A 21,677-nucleotide genomic window follows, 5' to 3' on the forward strand; every position below is an offset into this window, starting at 1 on the left:
AAATTATTAAATAAAATTTTGATCTATAGTAGATTAAGGTAATCTATCAAAATAAAAAAGACAATAAAAAATAAAAATAATTAATCCTTACAATTTTCTCTTAATTATCATTAATATTATTATTACATAGGTGTGTTGCTAGGCAGGTATACATACATTCAAGAATTAGCATACCCCACTCCACCAATGGTCAAATTAGGAATCAAATTGTTGAGGAAATGAAATGAACCACATGTTATATGATATAGAACAATGTATTTTGTTTCCAAAAATAATGCAGATACACGGTTCGGTTAACAACGAGCACATTATTATTGAAGAAGAATATGCTTTATCCTAAACAACTCTTTTTATTTTTGTTATATTAAGCTTTTTGATGTTATTAACAGATCACGAGAGAGCATATGGGCATAAATTAAATAAGCATCTAATAATAATACAACTTTCTCATCATTGACCATTCACTTCTTTATTTAGGGTATGCGGTCTTTATACAAGGTACTATATGTTCGTTCTTTCAAGTAATGATATATAAACGTATTTATTTTGGAAAAAGTATGTAAGAGTGCAGAGTTTTTTAAATATTAATTTGCTAATAGAAAAAGAAAATAAAAATAGTATTATAACTTTGGATTTTAAATTTTAGTTTTTAAATATAAACTATTGATATAAAATATGAGTTTAATTTTGATGTATTCACAGTGTAAAGTATTTTTATAATTAAGTTTAATTATTCTATTGACTTTTATAATTTTATTATTTTTAATTAGATTCTTATAATTTAAAATTTTGTAATTTAATCCTATATAAAATAAAATTAAAATTAGTAATTAGATTCTTAATAGTTGTTATTTTTCAAAAATAAAAGATTAATTCTATATTTTGCTTTAAAAATATTTCATAATTTATCGTCCATCAAAATAAAAAATGAAAATTTCAAAAAAAATATTTTTTATAAAAAATAATTAGAAATGACCTAATTAAAAGCTTGTTTATTTAATATAGGAAATCAATCACAAACTTTTAAACTATAAGAACCTAATTAAAATTTTGATGAAATTATAAAAATATAATTAACAAAATAATTAAAATTATAAAATATATATAATAAATATAGAGTTAAAATTTATTTAATTAACAAAAAATATAACACTCCTTACGTAAATAAGAAACATTTAAAAATGACCTTACATATTAATTAACTTACATTTTTATTACTCCTGAAATGAAAAATAGTTTCACTTTAAGTAGGAATTATTATACTACATTACATTTTAATTAATATAGTACAAGATATAAAATGAGTTTATGAAACATTTTTGTTTATCTTTATGGTTTTAGATATGAATATTGAATAGGGACAGCAGTGGAAAAAATAACAAACTGGAGACAATAACAACAGCAAGATTGGATGTATTCTCCAAATGATTTGTGTTGTTAAAAATGGGTTTTCATTTTCAATTTTGCCAGCTCTACCCTATACGTGCTACCGCTGCAAATCAAAGGAGGGTCCATTAATTTGTCCTCTTCTCTCATAATAATTTATATCTCTCTCTTCTTTTCTTATTTTCTTTCATTCCATTTACATGCATCAGGATAACAACTTGTAATGGAATTAATACCGTTAATTTTTTTCTTATATCTATTATCTAGGACATTATTAATATTTTAATTATTGTATTTATATATTTAATGTGTTAAATTATATTTTATATTTTATATTTTAATATATATTATTAAACTACTCTTTTACCTTAACTCATGACAACAATAAAAAAATCTTGTGACCCACAAATTCAATCCAACATAATACATAAATATTGTAGTCTTTATTATCTTATCTTTATGTTATCTTCTTATCTTATCTTTATTTTCATCTTTCGTAGACAATGTTCTATATTTATTTTCATCTTTCGTAGGCAATGTTCTATATATATATATATATCAAAATTATTATTTCCCAAAATGCGCATGGATGAAATTCCCAAAATGCGCATGGATGAAAATTTGGAATAAAATACGCATGGTCATTTCAGGGGCAGCACACATGAAATGGAATTACACTTCATTCCAAGGATGGTGCATACGAAATGGAGCTTCTAACTCACTTGCATCACCCACCAAATGGGGCATAGTCTGACAGGCTCCATTTCGCGTCTGTCCTGGCTGCAATGGTAGCTCCATTTCGTGGGTGATGCAAGTGAGTTGGGAGTTCCATTTCGTGTGCACCATCCTTAAAATAGAGTGTAATTCCATTTCGTGTGTGCTGTCCAGAGATGGCCATGCGTATTTTATTTCAATTTTTCATCTATGCGCATTATGGGAAATAATCATATTTTTATACATATATAAATAAAAAAGACGAATAAACAATCAATAAGATTTCTTCATCTTTTCTTTTCCTATTCTTTCACAATTTTATCATGGTATCAGAGTCTTGGTATCCTCTTTGAAGAGAAATAAGCTATCATCTTTCCGGTGAAAAATCACCCTACTTCTTTTTCAACCTCCTCCCACAATGAATAATCAATCTTCCAATTTAGCTCAGAATCTAACCAATCTCTATTACATCCATCCAAGTAAAAATCCAACATCAGTCTTGGTTATCAATGTATCATTCATGGAATAATCATTATGGCCTGTCTGCACCTTCTTCCGGCAATTCCATCTGCATTCTATTTCAGCAGTCATGTCTGCATTCTATTTCAGCAGTCCAATCCTCCTCACATCCTAACCCTAGACACCATGGAAGAAGCGTAGAGCATCTTCAACACCTTCGACATTGTTTCCGACGTCTCGAACCACCACTTCCTCCTTCCAGACGAAAAAGAGGTTAAAGTACAGTGGCAGCGCAGGTGCGAAAATGGTACCTGATGAAGGCCTACGTAGATCTTGGGCGGCATACGAACCAGGTGATTTTCGAGTTGCCACGTGAGCCTGAACATGGTCTCGCTATACTCACGTGACCACGTCTCATAAAAAGTTTTGTTTACGTGGATCTACCAAGGCTCGTTGAAGTATAATTTTTCATTGAGAACGAGAGCTTGGATTGAGAGCAAGACTTGGAACAATTTCGAGTCTTATGGGTCCCACTATTCGCCAGACCACGTGTTGAGAAGGCTCAAGCAAACCTTGCCAGAGTTGTAGAGGTTCGGGTTGAGACCAAGCTCAAAGGAGTGGAAGTATAAGATCGGAGGGTTGTTTGGATATTCCAAGGGGAGATTTATGTCGAAGAAGAAGAGACCATACGTCATGGTTGGATATTACTGCTGCAAGGGTCTATCACCGAGTTTGCCCTATTCGGAGGCGAAAATTTTGGGATCTTCTCGGAAGATGTTGAGGGAAGACTTGTACCCCAAACTGGTTCAAATGTTTAAATTAAATTCAATTCAATCAATAAACAATCAATAAAATTTCTTATTTTTTTTCTCTATTCTTTCACAATTTTATGATGGCATCAAAGTCTTGGTATCCTCCTTGAATAGGAACAAGCTATCATCTTTCCGGTGAGAAATCACCCTGCTTCTTTTTCAACCTCCTCCCACAATGAATAATCAATCTTCCAATTTAGCTTAGAATCCAACCAATCGCTATTACATCCATCCCAGGAAAAATCCAACAACAGTCTTGGTTACCTACGTTCTAACAAGAAATAACTATCATTCATGGAATAGTCACTATGGCCTCTCTGCGCCTTCTACCGGCAGTTCCATCTGCGCCTTCTTTCGACAGTTCCGTCTGCATTTTATTTTAACAGTCATGTCTGCATTCTATTTCAGTAGTCTAATCCTCCTCAAATCCTAACCCTATACACCATGGAAGAAGTGGAGAGCGTCTTCAACACCTTCGACATTATTTTTGACGTCTTGGACCACCACTTCCTCCTTCCAGACGATAGAGATTCTAGTACGGTGGCAGCCCGGGTGCGAAAATGGTTCCTAATGAAGGCTTAGTAATTCTTGGGCGGCTTGCGAACCAGGTGATTCCCGAGTTGCCACGTGAGCCTGAACACGGTCTCGCTATACTCACGTGACCACGCCTTAAGAAAAATTTTGTTTACGTGAATCTGCCAAGGCTCGTTAAAGTAGGGTTTTCCATTGAGAATGAGAGTTTTGACTTTGGATTGAGAGCAAGACCCGGAACAATGTTGAGCTTTGTGGGTTCCAATTTTTGCTTGGCCACGTGTTGAGAAGGCTCAAGCAGACCTTATCGGAGTTGTAGAGGATCGGGTTGACACCGAGTCCAAAGGAGTGGAAGTATAAGATCGGAGGGTTGTATGGATATTTCGAGGGAAATTTTATGTCGAAGAAGAAGAGACCATCGCGTCATGGTTGGATATTACTGCTGCAAGGGTCTATCACTGAGTTTGCCATGTTCGAATGCAAAAATTTCAAAATCTTCTCGAAAGATGTTGAGGGAAGACTTGTACCCCAAACTAGTTCAAATGTTTCAATTAAATTTAATTTAATTAATAAACAATCAATAAAATTTATTCATCTTTTCTTTTTCGATTCTTTCAAATTTTATCATGGTATCATAGTCTTAGTATCCTCTTTAAAGAGGAATAAGCTATCATCTTTTCGGTGAGAAATCACCATACTTCTTTTTCAACCTCCTCCCACAATGAATAATCAATCTTCCAATTTAGCTCAGAATCCAACCAATCTCTATTACATCCATCCAAGTAAAAATCCAACATCAGTCTTGGTTACCCCTATTCTAACAGGAAACAACTATCATTCATTGAATAGTCACCATGGCCTGTCTATGGCTTCTTCCGGCAGTTTCATCTGCGCCTTCTTCTGGCAGATTCGTCTGCATTCTATTTCAGTAGTCATGTCTGCATTCTGTTTCAACAGTTCAATCCTCCTAACATCCTAACCCTAGACACCATGGAGGAAGTGGAGAGCATCTTCAACGCATTCGACATTGTTTCTGACATCTCGGACCACCAATTTTTCCTTCCAAATGAAAAAGAGGATCTAGTACGGTGGCAGCCCGAGTGTGAAAATTGTTCCTAACAAAGGCCTCGTAGTTCTTGGGTGGCCTGCAAACCAGGTGATTCTCGAGTTGCCATGTGAGCCTGAATACGGTCACGCTATACTCACGTGACCACATCTCAAGAAAAATTTTGTTTAAGTGAATCTGCCAAGGCTCGTTGAAGTAGGGTTTTTCATTGAGAACGAGAGCTTGGATTAAGAGCAAGACCTGAAATAGTGTCGAGCCTTGTGGGTCCCACTTTTTGCTGGGCCATGTGTTGAGATGGATCAAGCAGACCATGCCGGAGTTGTAAAGGTTCGGGTTGAGACCAAGCCCAAAGGAGTGGAATTATAAAATCGGAGCGTTGTTTGGATATTCCGAAGGGAGCTTTATGTTGAAGAAGAAGAGACCATCGCGTTATGGTTGGATATAACTGCTGCAAGAGTCCATCACTGAGTTTGCCTTCTTCGGAGGCGAAAATTTTGAAATTTTCTCGGAAGATGTTGAGGGAAGACTTGTACCCCAAACTGGTTCAAATGTTTCAATTAAATTCAATTCAATCAATAAACAATCAATAAAATTTCTTAATTTTTTTCTCTATTCTTTCACAATTTTATGATGGCATCAAAGTCTTGGTATCCTCCTTGAATAGGAACAAGCTATCATCTTTCTGGTGAGAAATCACCCTGCTTCTTTTTCAACCTCCTCCCACAATGAATAATCAATCTTCCAATTTAGCTTAGAATCCAACCAATCGCTATTACATCCATCCCAGGAAAAATCCAACAACAGTCTTGGTTACCCATGTTCTAACAAGAAATAACTATCATTCATGGAATAGTCACTATGGCCTCTCTGCGCCTTCTACCGGCAGTTCCATCTGCGCCTTCTTCCGACAGTTTCGTCTGCATTTTATTTTAACAGTCATGTCTGCATTCTGTTTCAGTAGTCTAATCCTCCTCAAATCCTAACCCTATACTCCATGGAAGAAGTGGAGAGCGTCTTCAACACCTTCGACATTATTTTCAACGTCTTGGACCACCACTTCCTCCTTCCAGACAGACGATAGAGATTCTAGTACGGTGGCAGCCCGGGTGCAAAAATGGTTCCTAATGAAGGCTTCATAATTCTTGGGCGGCTTGCGAACCAGGTGATTGAGTTGCCACGTGAGCCTGAACACGGTCTCGCTATACTCACGTGACCACGCCTTAAGAAAAATTTTGTTTACGTGAATCTGCCAAGGCTCGTTAAAGTAGGATTTTCCATTGAGAATGAGAGTTTAGACTTTGGATTGAGAGCAAGACCCGGAACAATGTTGAGCTTTGTGGGTTCCAATTTTTGCCTGGCCACGTGTTGAGAAGGCTCAAGCAGACCTTACCGGAGTTGTAGATGATCGGGTTGACACCGAGTCCAAAGGAGTGGAAGTATAAGATCGGAGGGTTGTATGGATATTTCGAGGGGAACTTTATGTCGAAGAAGAAGAGACCATCGCGTCATGGTTGGATATTACTGCTGCAAGGGTCTATCACCGAGTTTGCCATGTTCGAATGCAAAAATTTCAGAATCTTCTCGAAAGATGTTGAGGGAAGACTTGTACCCCAAACTAGTTCAAATGTTTCAATTAAATATAATTTAATCAATAAACAATCAATAAAATTTATTCATCTTTTCTTTTCCGATTCTTTCAAATTTTATCATGGTATCATAGTCTTAGTATCCTCTTTAAAGAGGAATAAGCTATCATCTTTTCGGTGAGAAATCACCATACTTCTTTTTCAACCTCCTCCCACAATGAATAATCAATCTTCCAATTTAGCTCAGAATCCAACCAATCTCTATTACATCCATCCAAGTAAAAATCCAACATCAGTCTTGGTTACCCCTATTCTAACAGTAAACAGCTATCATTCATTGAATAGTCACCATGGCCTGTCTATGCCTTCTTCCGGCAGTTTCATCTGCGCCTTCTTCTGGCAGATTCGTCTGCATTCTATTTCAGTAGTCATATCTGCATTCTGTTTCAACAGTTCAATCCTCCTAACATCCTAACCCTAGACACCATGGAGGAAGTGGAGAGCATCTTCAACGCATTCGACATTGTTTCTGACGTCTCGGACCACCACTTTTTCCTTCCAAATGAAAAAGAGGATCTAGTACAGTGGTAGCCCGAGTGTGAAAATTGTTCCTGACGAAGGCCTCGTAGTTCTTGGGTGGCCTGCAAACCAGGTGATTCCCGAGTTGCCATGTGAGCCTGAATACGGTCTCACTATACTCACGTGACCACATCTCAAGAAAAGTTTTGTTTAAGTGAATCTGCCAAGGCTCGTTGAAGTAGGGTTTTTCATTGAGAACGAGAGCTTGGATTGAGAGCAAGACCTGAAACAGTGTCGAGCCTTGTGGGTCCCACTTTTTGCTGGGCCACGTGTTGAGATGGATCAAGCAGACCATGCCGGAGTTGTAGAGGTTTGGGTTGAGACCAAGCCCAAAGGAGTGGAATTATAAAATCGGAGGGTTGTTTGGATATTCCGAAGGGAGCTTTATGTTGAAGAAGAAGAGACCATCGCGTTATGGTTGGATATAACTGCTGCAAGAGTCCATCACTGAGTTTGCCTTCTTCGGAGGCGAAAATTTTGAAATTTTCTCGGAAGATATTGAGGGAAGACTTGTACCCCAAACTGGTTCAAATGTTTCAATTAAATTTAATTCAATCAATAAAACTTCTTCATCTTTTTTTTTCCTATTCTTTCATAATTATATGATGGTATCCAAGCCTCGGTATCCTCCTTGAAGAGGAACAAGCTATCATCTTTCCGGTGAGAAATCACCCTGCTTCTTTTTCAACCTCCTCCCACAATGAATAATCAATCTTCCAATTTAACTTAGAATCCAACCAATCTAAATTACATCCATCCAAGTAAAAATCCAACAATAGTCTTGGTTTCCCCTGTTCTAACAAGAAACAACTATCATTCATGGAATAGTTACTATGGCCTGTCTGCGCCTTCTTCCGGCAGTTCCGTCTGCATTCTATTTCAGCAGTCATGTCTGTATTCTGTTTCAGCAGTCCAATCCTCCTCACATCCTTACCCTAGACACCATGGAAGAAGCAGAGAGCGTCTTCAACACCTTCGACGTTATTTCCGACGTCTCGGACCACCACTTCCTCCTTTCAGACGAAAAAGAAGTTCAAGTATGGTGGCAACCCAGGTGCGAAAATAGTTCCTGTTGAAGGCCTCGTAGATCTTGGGTGGCCTGCGAACCAGGTGATTTCCGAGTTGCCACGTGAGCTTGAACACGGTCTCGCTATACTCACGTGACCACGCCTCACAAAAAGTTTTGTTTATGTGAATCTGCCAAGACTCGTTGAAGTAGGATTTTTCATTGGAAATGAGAGCTTGGATTGAGAGCTAGGCATGGAACAGTGTCGGTCCCACTTTTTTCTGGACCACGTGTTGAGAAGGCTCAAACAGACCTTGCCAGAGTTGTAGAGGTTCGGGTTGAGACCAAGTCCAAAGAAGTGAAAATATAGGATCGGAGGGTTGTTTGGATATTCTGAGGGGAGCTTTATGTTCGAAGAAGAAGAGACCATCGCATCATGGTTGGATATTACTACTGCAAGGGTCTATCAACGAGTTTGCCCTGTTCGGAGGCAAAAATTTCGTGATCTTCTCGGAGGATGTTGAGGGAAGACTTGTAACCCAAATTGGTTCAAATGTTACAATTAAATTAAATTCAATAAATAAACAATCAATAAAATTTCTTCATCTTTTTTTCCTATTCTTTTACAATTTTATCATGGTATCAGAGTTTTGGTGTCCTTTTTGAAGAGGAATAAGCTATCATCTTTCTGGTGAGAAATCACCCTACTTCTTTTTTAACCTCAATTTTTTATTATACACATCCAAGTAAAAATCCAACATTAGTCTTGGTTACCCCTGCTCTAAAAGGAAACAACTATCATTTATGGAATAGTCACTATGGCCTGTCTGCGCCTTCTTCCGGCAATTCCATATGCGCCTTCTTCCGGCAATTCCGTCTGTATTCTATTTCAGCAGTCATGTCTGCATTTTGTTTCAGCAGTATAATCCTCCTCACATCCTAAGGTTAGACACCATGGAAGAAGCGGAGAGCTTCTTCAACACCTTCGACATTGTTTCCGACGTTTGGATATTTGAGGGGAGCTTTATGTCGAAGAAGAAGTGACCATCACGTCGTGGTTGGATATTACTGCTGCAAGGGTCTATCACCGAGTTTGCCCTATTCGGAGGCAAACATTTCATGATTTTCTTGCAAGATGTTGAGAGAAGACTTGTACCCCAAACTGGTTCAAATGTTTCAGTTAAATTTAATTCAATCAATAAACAATCAATAAAATTTCTTCATCTTTTCTTTTCCTATTCTTTCACAATTTTATCATGGTATCAGAGTCTTGGTATTCTCCTTAAAGAGGAATAAGCTATCATCTTTCTAGTGAGAAATCACCCTACTTTCTTTTCAACCTCCTCTCACAATGAATAATCAATCTTCCAATTTAGCTCAGAATCCAACCCATCTTTATTACATCCATCCAAGTAAAAATCCAACATCAGTCTTGGTTACCTCTGTTCTAACAGAAAACAACTATTCATTCATGGAATAGTCCCCCTATGGCCTGTCTGCGCCTTCTTCCAGTAGTTCCATCTGCGCCTTCTATTCGGCAGTTCCTCTGCATTCTATTTCAACTGTCATGTCTGCATTCTGTTTCAGCAGTTCAATCTACACTTTGTTTTATCAGTTCCATCTGCACTCTTATTGCGCTCCACGCCCTTTTTTTTATCGCGCTCTCTACACGCCCTCTCCTATTGCGCTCTACACACCATCTGAAGACCTTATTGCGCTATATACACCTCTAAAGATCAATCTTATTGCGCCCTAAGCACTTTTTTTAAGATCACTGCTCTCTCTCCCTCAAGCACAGCATCTCCTTTTATATTTTTACCGTCGGCAGCTCTAGCTCTGCCGTATGCATCTCCCTCTTCGTCACCACGTCAGACGCGTCTTCCTCAACAATGTCATCGGAACTTATCTAAGTTGTGGATTATTGACATCTTCCATCTACCAGCTTGTTGGGGCGTATTAAACTTCTCTTCTACCTTAGCCCATGACAACAATAAAAAAGTCTCGTGACCCACAAATTCAGCCCAACAAAATATATAAATTCAGTTAAAATTTTAGTTTTATCTTATCTTATCTTATCTTTATGTTATCTTCTTATCTTGTCTTATCTTTATTTTTATCTTTTGTAGGCAATGTTCTCTATATATTTAATTTTACTTTCATAATTCAATCAATAAAAATCAATAATTTTTTTTATCTTTTTTTTATTCTTGCACAATTTTATCATATATTTTATATGAATAATTAATTTAATAATTGGTTTTTTTTATATAGGTAACATATTAATTTATAAGTATAAATTTAGTATAATGTCCCACTGGAGAACGTTTCTATTATTGCATTAGCTTATTTAAAGTGTAAAAATAAACAAGGGGTTATATAATTTATCATAAAAAATAAATGATTTCTTATCCAAGGATAGATTTTGTACTTTCATTTTAATTGTGTAATAATATAAAACTTTTTAATTTTTTATATATTTAACGCATTGTAAATATAAAAAATTATTTTTAATATTTTTTAGTGAAATATTCTTTTATAATAATCTTAAAATGTGTCAAATAACAAATTTTTTAATTGTTCTCAAACTCTAACATGGATTTATACACATTGGGGATATGTAAATAATGTAACTATGATGAGACGATGCTTCTAGAATGATAGTACAGTATATATAATTGACTCATCGAAGCCATCCCAAAAAACAAAAGCTGCCGAAGGAAGGAACACGGTTGTTGACTATTGTTTAAGGCTCATTTTATTTGGACCCCCCAAAAAAAGGAAAATGTACCAAAATTATTGGTCTTTCATTATTTCTATGCACTTAATTTATAATAATCGCTAAATGCATGTATATATTCAGCAATTAAATATACGTTATACAGTAGCTTTTACATACTTTCATTTTTTCAATTTTTTTAACATTTAAATTCGATGTTATCTCAAAAAAAAAAAAATGCACATTATCGATTTAGTTTGATATATATGTGTGTGTCGGCTGGGTGCAAAATATAGGATACCTCACACCATAAAAGACTTTTCAACCCTTTAAAAAAATAAATAAAAAGATAAATAATAAAGCATGCTAAATTGCTAATAGGCATGTAGGACCCTAGCTTTTTGGCCGAAACAAAAAGAGGTCGTGGTCCTCATGGACCACCCTTATAATCATTCACTCACCATACACTATTCTATTCTATGCTTTTTGATTTACAGTTAGTTATTTTTAGCTTTAAAGGAATGAAAAGTGAAAAAGATAATTAAAAATAAATAATAAAAATGAGAAAAAGAAAATGGGATATATATTATAACCAAGTGATTACTAAAATTTTACTCCAATCAATGTGTGCCTCTCATTTGGTATCGCAACTTTGGAAATGGTATGTAGACATTCTTAGTTCTACCGACAAGACAACAAGCTTCCCATACTAACGGTTGAGACCCATAAAAGCCACGTATTTTAAGTGAATTCAAGCACACATTTTGAGAAATAATGTCATAAAAAAATATTTAAGATAATATAATAAATTGTCCTCAATAAAATCACAGAAAAATAATACTCAGCCTTTTAAAATATTTTGTTTCGGCTTTCATAAGAGTTTTTACATATTAAAAATAAAAAGTTGTTTCTAAATAATTTATCGCACAGATGTACATTGTATTAATTAAAAGGGGTGGGGGGTTCTACCTAGTTTTTCAGTTTTTTTTTTTCAAAAAATGATTATTCATAATAGAAATTAGCACATTGTTATATTTCGGGGGATTCATGCACAAAATATTTAAATTGTTTTTTTTTCCTTTTCGAAACATCACTTCAAATCTCTATAAGATTACACGGTTTCCTCAGTTTACATTACATCTCAGATTTTTTTTTCCCCTTTCATTTCAGACGCTATTTTTCTTTATTTTCATGATTTTGTACGCGGAATTGAGGTGTGACGAAAATATTGAACCAACTCTCTTATAAGTGTAACATGAATCTTTGACTAACCCACGTGCCCTTTACAATATTTGTTTTCTTGATATTACAAGGTAACTAATCCTACTATTAATAAATAATAATGCAAGCTTTAGGGTCTAAAACTGAAAATGATATATTGAAATTAATTAGCCAAGCTACTTCATTTATACTTTAAAAATCAATAAAGTGCATAATACAATTGATTATTGTGCCGACATATGTTTATGTGGTTATAAATTGAGTTTTGCTAAAAACTTAGTTTTTGAGGACAATTTAATTAAATATATTAAATAATTATTTATTAGTTTTAATTATTAATTTATATAAAAATAATTGTATATGATTTTTTATTTTAATTTTAGATTATTTTTAATAAAATTTTAAACAATCATGTTATATAAATACTAAAATTAAAATCAATCATTGATTAGTTATTTATACAAGAATTGAAAAAAGTATTATAATATCATTTATAATTAAACTTTATAAATAATATAATCTAACTAAATTCACATTGTAACCAAAGTACGAATAAAAGATATAAAAGATAACCGTTGTTGATTTTTTGTGTTCATGTAAAGTTTAATTATTTTAGTCTGTAAAAAAAATTTTATTACTCAATTACAAAAAATGTTATTAGTTTAGTAATTAATTATGTTAGTAAAAAAGTGTAATATATATCTATCCAAATATATCCAATTCCACCGGATCTAAACTTTTTCCACGGTGGAAAAAGCAAAAAAGCAAAGAAGAACAATACCTTATTTTCTTTAAATTATTTTTTGGGTGTAAGAAGTAAGAACTAAAAGGGGGAAGGATCTAAGGGTTCCACTTTGTTGGGTCGAAGCGGAGTGCACTTAATACAATGGCTTCTGAGCCACGCAATATCATGTCTAAATATGTAACATTTATGTCAATATAATAAACCTAATTTACTACTTCAATTTTTTACAAGGAATAAATACATGTTCATCCATCTTATATACGTGACAATGATAAGACTCATGACCATACACAATAACCCTTGTGCATAACATAACCACTTTCTGAATGTGTCGGTCTTAATGTAATTTGTGGTTAGTTATATAATTAATTATTGGTGACTAATGATTCAATTATGTCGTATTATTAGCATTTTCTTTTGGTTTTATTCCACTGTCCTATTCCAATACACAAAACAGAAGGCACTCATGCCACCCACATGTCCTTTTTGACTTGTCCAAAAGTGATGAGCCCCTTTCATCAATGACCCTGTTAAAGAAGAAAATAATAAGGTACCCTTTAATTTCCTTACTGAAAGGATTTATTCACCTTATCCACTTTTAACTTCAATTTCACATCACATAATAAATAAATATAAATGTAAGTGATTAACATTTTTATATTTATTTTATAGTTAAATTAATTTTTATCCTACAATATTTCTTAGTTTTGACAAGTCTATAATTAATTTATTATGAATCTGGATTTTATTTAAAAATTTATTGTCTAACTAAATCTAATTGTCACATACATAAAGTAGGATTTGATTTCTTGACATTTATTTCACCAGATTCAATCAATTCAAATTTATTATAGTCAAATTAATATTAACCGACCAACAATGAAAATTTAATTAGTAACTCTCATGCAAAAGAAAAATATAAATTATTTAATATTAATCATCAATAAAATAAGGAATTGTATTGCTTTAATAATTAATGTCAAAGGTGGAATATCTAAAGACTATTTTAGTAAGGGATTTACATATTAATTATAGTTCTTAATTTATTTTTAATTTAATAAATTAAAAACTAATTTATAACTAATTTAAACTCTATTTAAAAATTTATTACTAATCGGTAAAATTTATGATACTCGAGGCGGAATTCAATTATAATTCTTGAGATTTGCTAATTTGGTGATCAGAATACAAGCTTCTGAGTTGTTTCCACTTTACACTTTGTAATATACGGAATAAAAGAGAAAGTGTATGCTTTCATAAAATAATATTTTAAGGAATAAGGATCTGAAATTAGAATTAAAAATTGAAAAAAAAAAGATGCATGCATAACAGCAAAGCAACAGTAGCACATTGGGCAGCATCCACAAGACCACAAGGTGTCAATAGACAAAGGTAATAGGGATACCCTATGCCCAGCCCCACACCGACAAAATAATTAAACCACCATATCAAATTCATCATTTTTTATACAAAATATATAAATAAAAATAAAGGATTTATAGAGAACACATAAAAAAAAGAATATTAAAAATGGAACATGATCATATACCCAGCTGTAAATTAAACATAAGAAATAAATAAATTAAAAATATAAAAGAAAAGGAAAACTATTAAACACAGAATAATAATAATAAAAAAAAGAAACAAAGAACCGCTGAATGAATACCTATTTCTACAAGAAGTTAAATTATTTATATAGTTTATTATTTTTTTTTCCCCCTTGAACCAAAAAAAGAAATGAAAGATTGTTCGTTGTTGTCATTGGCGATTTTTCTGTAGCCTAGATCCAATCATCTTGAGCTCAAATTTCTTGATGACACCGGCAATGTCTCTCATGGTAGTGTCCAAAACATAGGGGGTTTTCTCATATGTGAGCTGTGTTGAATTCACAAGCATCTTGCATGATTCTCTCTTCTCTGCTATGGTTCCATGGTAGTGGTAATACATGATTTTCCCTTCTGTTTTGTGAGTTGTTTTCCCTGCTAGATTCTGTGACATGTGAACCCCTGTTGCATACAAGCTACGAGGTTGCACTGCATATTTTCTGTCCCTTCTTATTCCCTTCTTTGAGTCCTTGTACACCAGCTTCTCAAACCCCCATTTCCTACAAAAGTGGAAAAGTTGTGAGATTTTCTTTTTTTAAGGAAAGAAACAGCTCAATACTTATAGTAGAACTTATTACAATTGAAGAATTAAAACATAAAAATTTTGTTTCTGCTGTCCATGTGAGACAGCAAATGAAGATGAAGGTGTTATGGGATTCACAAGTGTGTGTCTATAGTATTAGTGTGAGGATGAATGAGGTGTAGCTATCAAACCAACTAGAAGAAACAATATATTGGACAACTAAAATATGGTTTGTTCTGTTTTCTAGTGAATGGTAACAAAAAATGGAGCAACTACCTTGAGTGACAGCTAGATCTAATTGTTAATGTGGGACTATATATTATGTACTGTAAAAAAGAAAATGAAAAAAAAGTAATTAGGAATAATGAAAAAGGTTTTGAGTGCACACCACCAAATCCGTCTTAATCAACGTTCATTTTGTGGACCCTGCATCATGTGTCTTAATCAAAGGATCTAAATCAGCCTAAATGAACGTTCAGGAACATATTATCAATCTCAATTTATTTATTTATTTATTATTATCATAGCAATTACCAGAACTAACAAGATTTTGACAATGTGCAATTTGGTACAGCAGACTTTAGCCAAGTTATTCAACAAGATGACATTTGTGATTGAATTTAGGAAATTCTTGTGTGATATATTAAAATACTTTGTACTAAAACAAGACCAATTTGCCATTTTTAATATTAGTTGTCATGAGTCATAACTAATAAATAAGAATTTAATCACCTTAAAACAAGGTTCAAAGCTCCAAATTCTAAAACAACCCATGTCCACCTGTCACACAATACAGGAATAGGAAAATAGAATCCATACCAAAGACATGGGCTAATTAATAATTCCCAAAGAGTGAACATCAATTAATTCCCCTCACTTCCCTCACAGGGAAAACAAGAGTATACAATCCAACCACTCAAGAATCAAGATCCACCATAAACACTAAGCATTAAAACAGAACAAAAGAAATACTGACATCCCTCATAAGATATTGGTCATTACAATTCCCCACAAGCCCACAACCATTCAATAGTCAGTTTAGCCAAAATAATACCACTATAATTCCCCACTCTAAGAGCTAAAAAAGAAATGATACAGAAACCCAATTGAAATCTTAAAATTGTTAATCAAAAGCTAAATTAGTATGCAACTTCAATTTTGCAGCACATAATAATAGAGTGAAATACTAAAATTATACATAACAAAATATTTTTCTCAATGTACTTAAAAGGCTTGCCTTGATTTGTTTTAAGAGTTTATCTAAAAAATCATTAATTTTATCAACTATTATGTTTTATTGATAATTTTAATACTCACGTAAACACCCAATATTTTCAATGCAACAACAAAAGAATAACTAGAAATGCAACCAGAAAGTGTTCTTCCAATAAAATCAGAAATAATATACAGATCTAAAATCTATTTTCCTGAAAAATATATTTGCAATAATTAGAATGTAAAATCTGTGAATGAACAATAATTTTACCTGTAAGTTTTCCCATAATCAGAAGACAGGCAAATCTTGGAACTCATAGGCATCTGTTCAATGGTAAACTGAGAGTACTCAGAAAGTGAATCCAACACAGACTTAATAGTACTCTTGGGCGGAACATATATGTACTCATCAACATCAAAGAAGAACATCCACTTCGCCATGAATTTATATCTATGCAAGCAATCATTCACCACCATGAACTGGTTATGATAGTAACCATCAAACCTCTCTTGATCCCTTATGTCCTGTAAGGTTACATACCCAAGCTCCATCCAAGGTTTCAAAACTTCGAGAACCTGCTCATGAACACCACCTGCATCATGGATCACAAAATGTGACTTCGGACCAAAGAATTTCACGTGGTAAGCGATCCACTCGCGCACGCGCTGTGGGTTAAGATTTCCGTACAAGGAGGAACCACAATAGAAATAATCGTACTTTGGCGGAGAGGTGAAAACTGAAAGGTCCAATGAATTTGGAGATTCATTGAGTACATCTATTGTATCTGTTATGTTAAAGTTAGTATCGCCTCCACCACTTGTTGAGGCATGAAGGACTAACTTTCCACCAGTGTTACCAGCATTAACAGAAGTTGAAAATGTGCAGTTGACAATAACTACAGTGTAAACTCTCCCGTAACCCCAATCTGGCAGGATTTTGTAACCCACAGTAGTGATTGGTGTCTGAGAAGGAGAAGAAGAGAGCCATTGACACTCATAGGTTGGTTTGGAATAAAGATGAAGAGGCTTTGAAGCTAGACCGATAATAGCGAAAGTGTTGAAGCCTCCCCTGTATGCTCCCATAGTGATAAAGTTATATGCCGCAGAACCATAAGGATTGAAGGCACGTTTTATTATGCCATTTTCGAGGACTTTATCTTCTTCCACCGTTAGTGGTGGCGGAGACGGTGATGGTCGAGGTGGTGGTGGCAGTGTGATTTTGCTTTCTTCGTGTGTTGAAAGGTGTGAAACTGAGGATGATGAAGTGCTTGTTAGTGGTGGTGAAAGTGAAGGTGGTGGTGGCGAAGATTGCACCCTTGAGATGCAGAAGCGTAGATCGGAAGCAGAAATAGTAAAACGTGAAGGGATGAACTGAAGAAAAGTTGCAACTGCACACAACAGAAGCAGCGTTGTGAGAAGAAGTTTGAGCTCTGATGCATAGTTCCCAAGTACTCCAACAAACAGCTTCTTTTCCCTTTCTTTTGCCATTTCTTTCTGCTTCAGAACTCAAATATGCTGCACTATATTTGAAGAGAACAGAAAAGAAAAAAGAAAGAGAAAATAGTAATAATGGAGAGAGAAAACAAGGTGTTGCAGATAGATGCAGAGAAAGAAGAAAGAGAGAAACAGAGTACTTATTTGTATTCGAAAGTTGGAAGGGTGTTTATAATCTGTGTTTTTAGCGCAGTGTGTATGACAGAGTGGCTTAATATAAACACGGTGATTTATATTTAAAAAATAAAATAAAATAGTGCAATGTTATGATTGTTGATTGAATGGTGTATATGAACTGTGAGATTATATATGTAATCTAATATGATTTGTAAAGTGAAGAAAATATACCTAAGATGTATACACTAATATTATCATTTAGAATAAAAATTTGGTTAGAGTTATGACTTAATTTTCATGTGTATTTATTTTGATTTTGTTGTGTGTCTGTAAATAGTGACTAAATACTTGTAATTACAAAGTTATTGAGATTGACTGGGTATACTGATTAATTTTTTTATCCTTCTTTGGGATTTAAGGAATAGGATTAGAAAAAAAAAGGACAAAGAATATAATATTAATAATCACTATGAAAAAGAAAAAAAAATTTGAAGAAAGAGAAAGTGAATTTTAGATTACATTATTAGAGCCTAAATCTAAAAGTAGTGGGACTGTGAAACAGGACTAGAGAACAAGGTAAGATAATATGATCTAGAGTATTATTTTTTTTAATATATTTAATGTTTAGTGAAAAATTTATGTATCAAAATAAGTGATGAGTGAGTATATATAATTTGAAAGCAAATAATTAATCAATGTACTTAATAAACATCTAAAAGTTTCTGAAAAAATTAAGGTAAGAGAGAGAATGATTGGAGATTGATGGTGGATTTTTTTACCGTTGGGTTGGATTGGATGATAATAGGATAGATAGATGGTGTCGAGTGTTCATTGTCCACCGATGCAGTGTCAAGTGTCAGCAGCCCTTACGCTAATATCAACTCATCTTTTCCTTCTGGGTTCACTCATCTATCCTTCTATCCTTTTATCCTTTTTTGTTTTACAAGTATTCTTTTAGATAGGTATTCTAACAAAAATCTTATAGTGATCTTTATATTAAAATGTTTTATTTTGATCATTAGATATAGGTTATATAATTTAATTTTAATATATTATAAAATATTACTTTTATTTTAAATATGGTCAAATAAATAAATTATATTTTTAAACAAAAAATATTTATAAAAAATATTTTTGATATTTTTATTAGAGTATATATTTTGATTATTTTCTATTTAAATAAAACTAAAAGTCTAAAATAGAAATACTTTTTAGTGAAAATTCATATATAATTAATTTCATGTGAGGTTAATAGTTGAGAACAATAATTTAGTCAAATCTATTAAATATTCTTAGTTATCAAGTTTATATAAAATTAATTGCACTTGTGTTTTCGTTATTTTTTTTATGAAAAATTACAATAAAACAAGAACATAGTACTAAAACAAAGTTTAGAAAAACTTTCAAATATATCAGTACACTAGTATTTTAGTGATTTTTAATATGATGATCTTAATTATAAATATATAATATATATAATTAAAACCAACAATTAAAATTTATTGATACACTGAGTACCGATATGTTTAAAAGCTTTTCCAAAATTTATAACATTTTTCTAATAAAAAATTATATTTATTAAATAAAAAATGTGTGAATTAAATTTAACTTAACAACAGTCACCAAAAAAATTTAACTTAACAACAAAATTATTGAGGTCTGCTACATATACAAGCCTTTTTGCTTACAAGTTATACAAGTTGGTCGGTTTAAGTCCAAGAAAAAACACGCGCACCACTCTTTTAAAATCGAGCGTCCAACGCATGCGTTCATTATGCCGCACTCTTCCTCTTCTTCCTCAATCAAAACGCAAATCATCAAGATTCGCACTCTTCCTCTTCTTCCTCAATCAAAACGTAAACCGTCAAGATTCAAGCAACATTCGAAACAAAAGACACGTTCCAACTCTTCGCGAAGAGTAGAAGAAATCAAAAAGAAAAGATACAAATCTCCATAAAAAATCACCAGAAAAAATGAAGAAACATTATTCAAGGTACTGTTTTATTGTTTTTCTAGGTTTTTTTCTAGATTGTTTCTGCCATGTGCCTCATCCTTAACTAGCAAAACATTAAAAGATTTCAAGAAGAAATATACTGTCTCCCCCATGTTTTGGGTGTATTTCTTAAACCCTTTGGGTGTATTTCTGTAATCCTTTGGGTGTATTTCTGTAACCATTTGGGTGTATTTTTGTAATCTTTTTTGTAATCGTTTGGGGTATTTCTGTAATCGTTTGGGGTATTTCTGTAATCGTTTTGGTGTATTTCTGAAGTTCCATTATCTTCGAAACAATTTCAAAGTTTGATTTCAGAAACCATGAAAATCGAAAAAAAAAACGAAGCAAGAAGGAGATCCAACAAATTTGGCAAGAAATTCGAAAAAAGAAATGAAATCTTTTGAAAAATAGAAGTTATATATTTTGTGCGTTAATTGATTTGAATTGATTTAAAAATCTGTTAAAGAGGCACGTAATATAAGCAGCGCATTTAGTAGATTTTGTTTTCTTCAAACTTGTAAAACTTATAAGCGTAAAACACTTGTATGTAGAGATTACGTATTACGTAATCATAGTTTAATTATATTATTGTATAAAAAATTAATTTTACTCATTTTGTCAGAACATCTGTTTGATTAATATTATTTTAAACGACATTTGTTTGACACTTAATTTAGAGAATTTTGATAAAATTCTTATTAATATTATTGTTAAGAAGACACAATATTTTTATAATATTCATTCATATTTTGATTTAAAATCTATTATTTTAATGATAACTATTACTTATAAGAATTAAATTTTAAAGTAATTTTTGAACTTGTCCAATCTCTTTTCTTAAGTTGTAATTGTCTCAAGTTTTTTCATGCACTTAATAAAAACGATTTATAGTTGTCTCTAAGAGTATTGCCGGTGATGGAATGTTGACGTGTCATTCCTGTATTGATAAAATATTATCGTTTTATTTTTGGCACTCAAATAGAATAGAAACGACGCCATTAGAATATTTAGAGGAGTTTTTAATATATTGGTGGTACTGTTTCTTTCTATCTCATGAAGTCTCTTCTTCTTCTTATTTTCTTCTATAATACCGTTTTGAGAGGAGATTTTGTCTGGTGTTCTCTCCGAAATAAATCCTAAAAACAGGACTAGTCATTGAACTATTTTAATAATTAATTTACTGGTCTAATTATAGTTCAACCGAAAAAATTATTTTATAATAAAATAATAAACAAATTATAAATAAATACTTTAAAACATAATTATAATATAATATAAACCTTAAAACAACTTCCAAATTTAAATTTAATACATTACATGAAATGATAATGTCAAAAGTTAGAGAATATTTCTTTTTTACAGCAGAGGTAAATACATCAGAATGTAATGACAATGTTAAATTAGTGGATGTGTGTATAGACCCCAACAAAAAGGTCATAAAATAAAAATGTATCACAAGTAGTATTTCACCGTCTCTTTCTAATAAGTCCTTATACATTTTTGCTTTTATTTTATCCTGTTTTAGTTACCTAAATTTTACAATGGTTGATTGTGATTTTCATTTTGTTGTGCTGCTTGTAATAATAATAATAATAATAATAATAATAATAATAATAATATATTATAAATGCTCAGATACAATCTTTTAACTTCAACAAAAACTTTAATTCAGTTCAATCTCCTGAACTGAATCCCGATAGAAATACAATTTACTCATGACTTTTGGATCATATCCAACTCACAGAAAAAACAGATAATGCCAAGGGATTTAGAAGGATCACAACCAAGCCTATGCATCTTATGAAAAAATAATTTAGAACAAAGATATGATTTCATTACCAATTTTTTCTTTGTTGTTATCTCAAACAAGACCTACCATGGAGAAGGTTTGACACTCTTCATAGCAAGTC

The 21,677-nt window shown here is 32.8% G+C and overlaps 1 protein-coding gene across 1 annotated transcript; it reads right to left on the reverse strand.

Annotated features, from left to right (window-relative positions):
• Window positions 1–14,343: 14,343 nt before the first annotated feature.
• Window positions 14,344–17,836, reverse strand: LOC107483691 (galactan beta-1,4-galactosyltransferase GALS3). Its single transcript, XM_016104294.3, has 2 exons — window positions 16,435–17,836; window positions 14,344–14,925 (listed from the first exon to the last, which is right to left on the reverse strand). Exons 1-2 carry the CDS (start codon window positions 17,649–17,651, stop codon window positions 14,580–14,582), a joined length of 1,563 nt encoding a protein of 520 aa, XP_015959780.1. The 5' UTR covers window positions 17,652–17,836; the 3' UTR covers window positions 14,344–14,579.
• Window positions 17,837–21,677: the final 3,841 nt, after the last annotated feature.

The sequence above is a fragment of the Arachis duranensis genome, chromosome 4 (genome assembly GCF_000817695.3).
Source record: "Arachis duranensis cultivar V14167 chromosome 4, aradu.V14167.gnm2.J7QH, whole genome shotgun sequence".
Classification (NCBI taxonomy): Eukaryota; Viridiplantae; Streptophyta; class Magnoliopsida; order Fabales; family Fabaceae; genus Arachis; species Arachis duranensis.

Coding starts and splice junctions, on each gene's coding strand:
- LOC107483691 (XM_016104294.3), bottom strand. CDS start 17,651: ATGGCAAAAGAAAGGGAAAAGAAGCTGTTTGTTGGAGTACTTGGGAAC. Junction 14,926..16,434: donor GATTATGGGAAAACTTACAG/GTAAAATTATTG, acceptor CCACTTTTGTAG/GAAATGGGGGTTTGAGAAGC.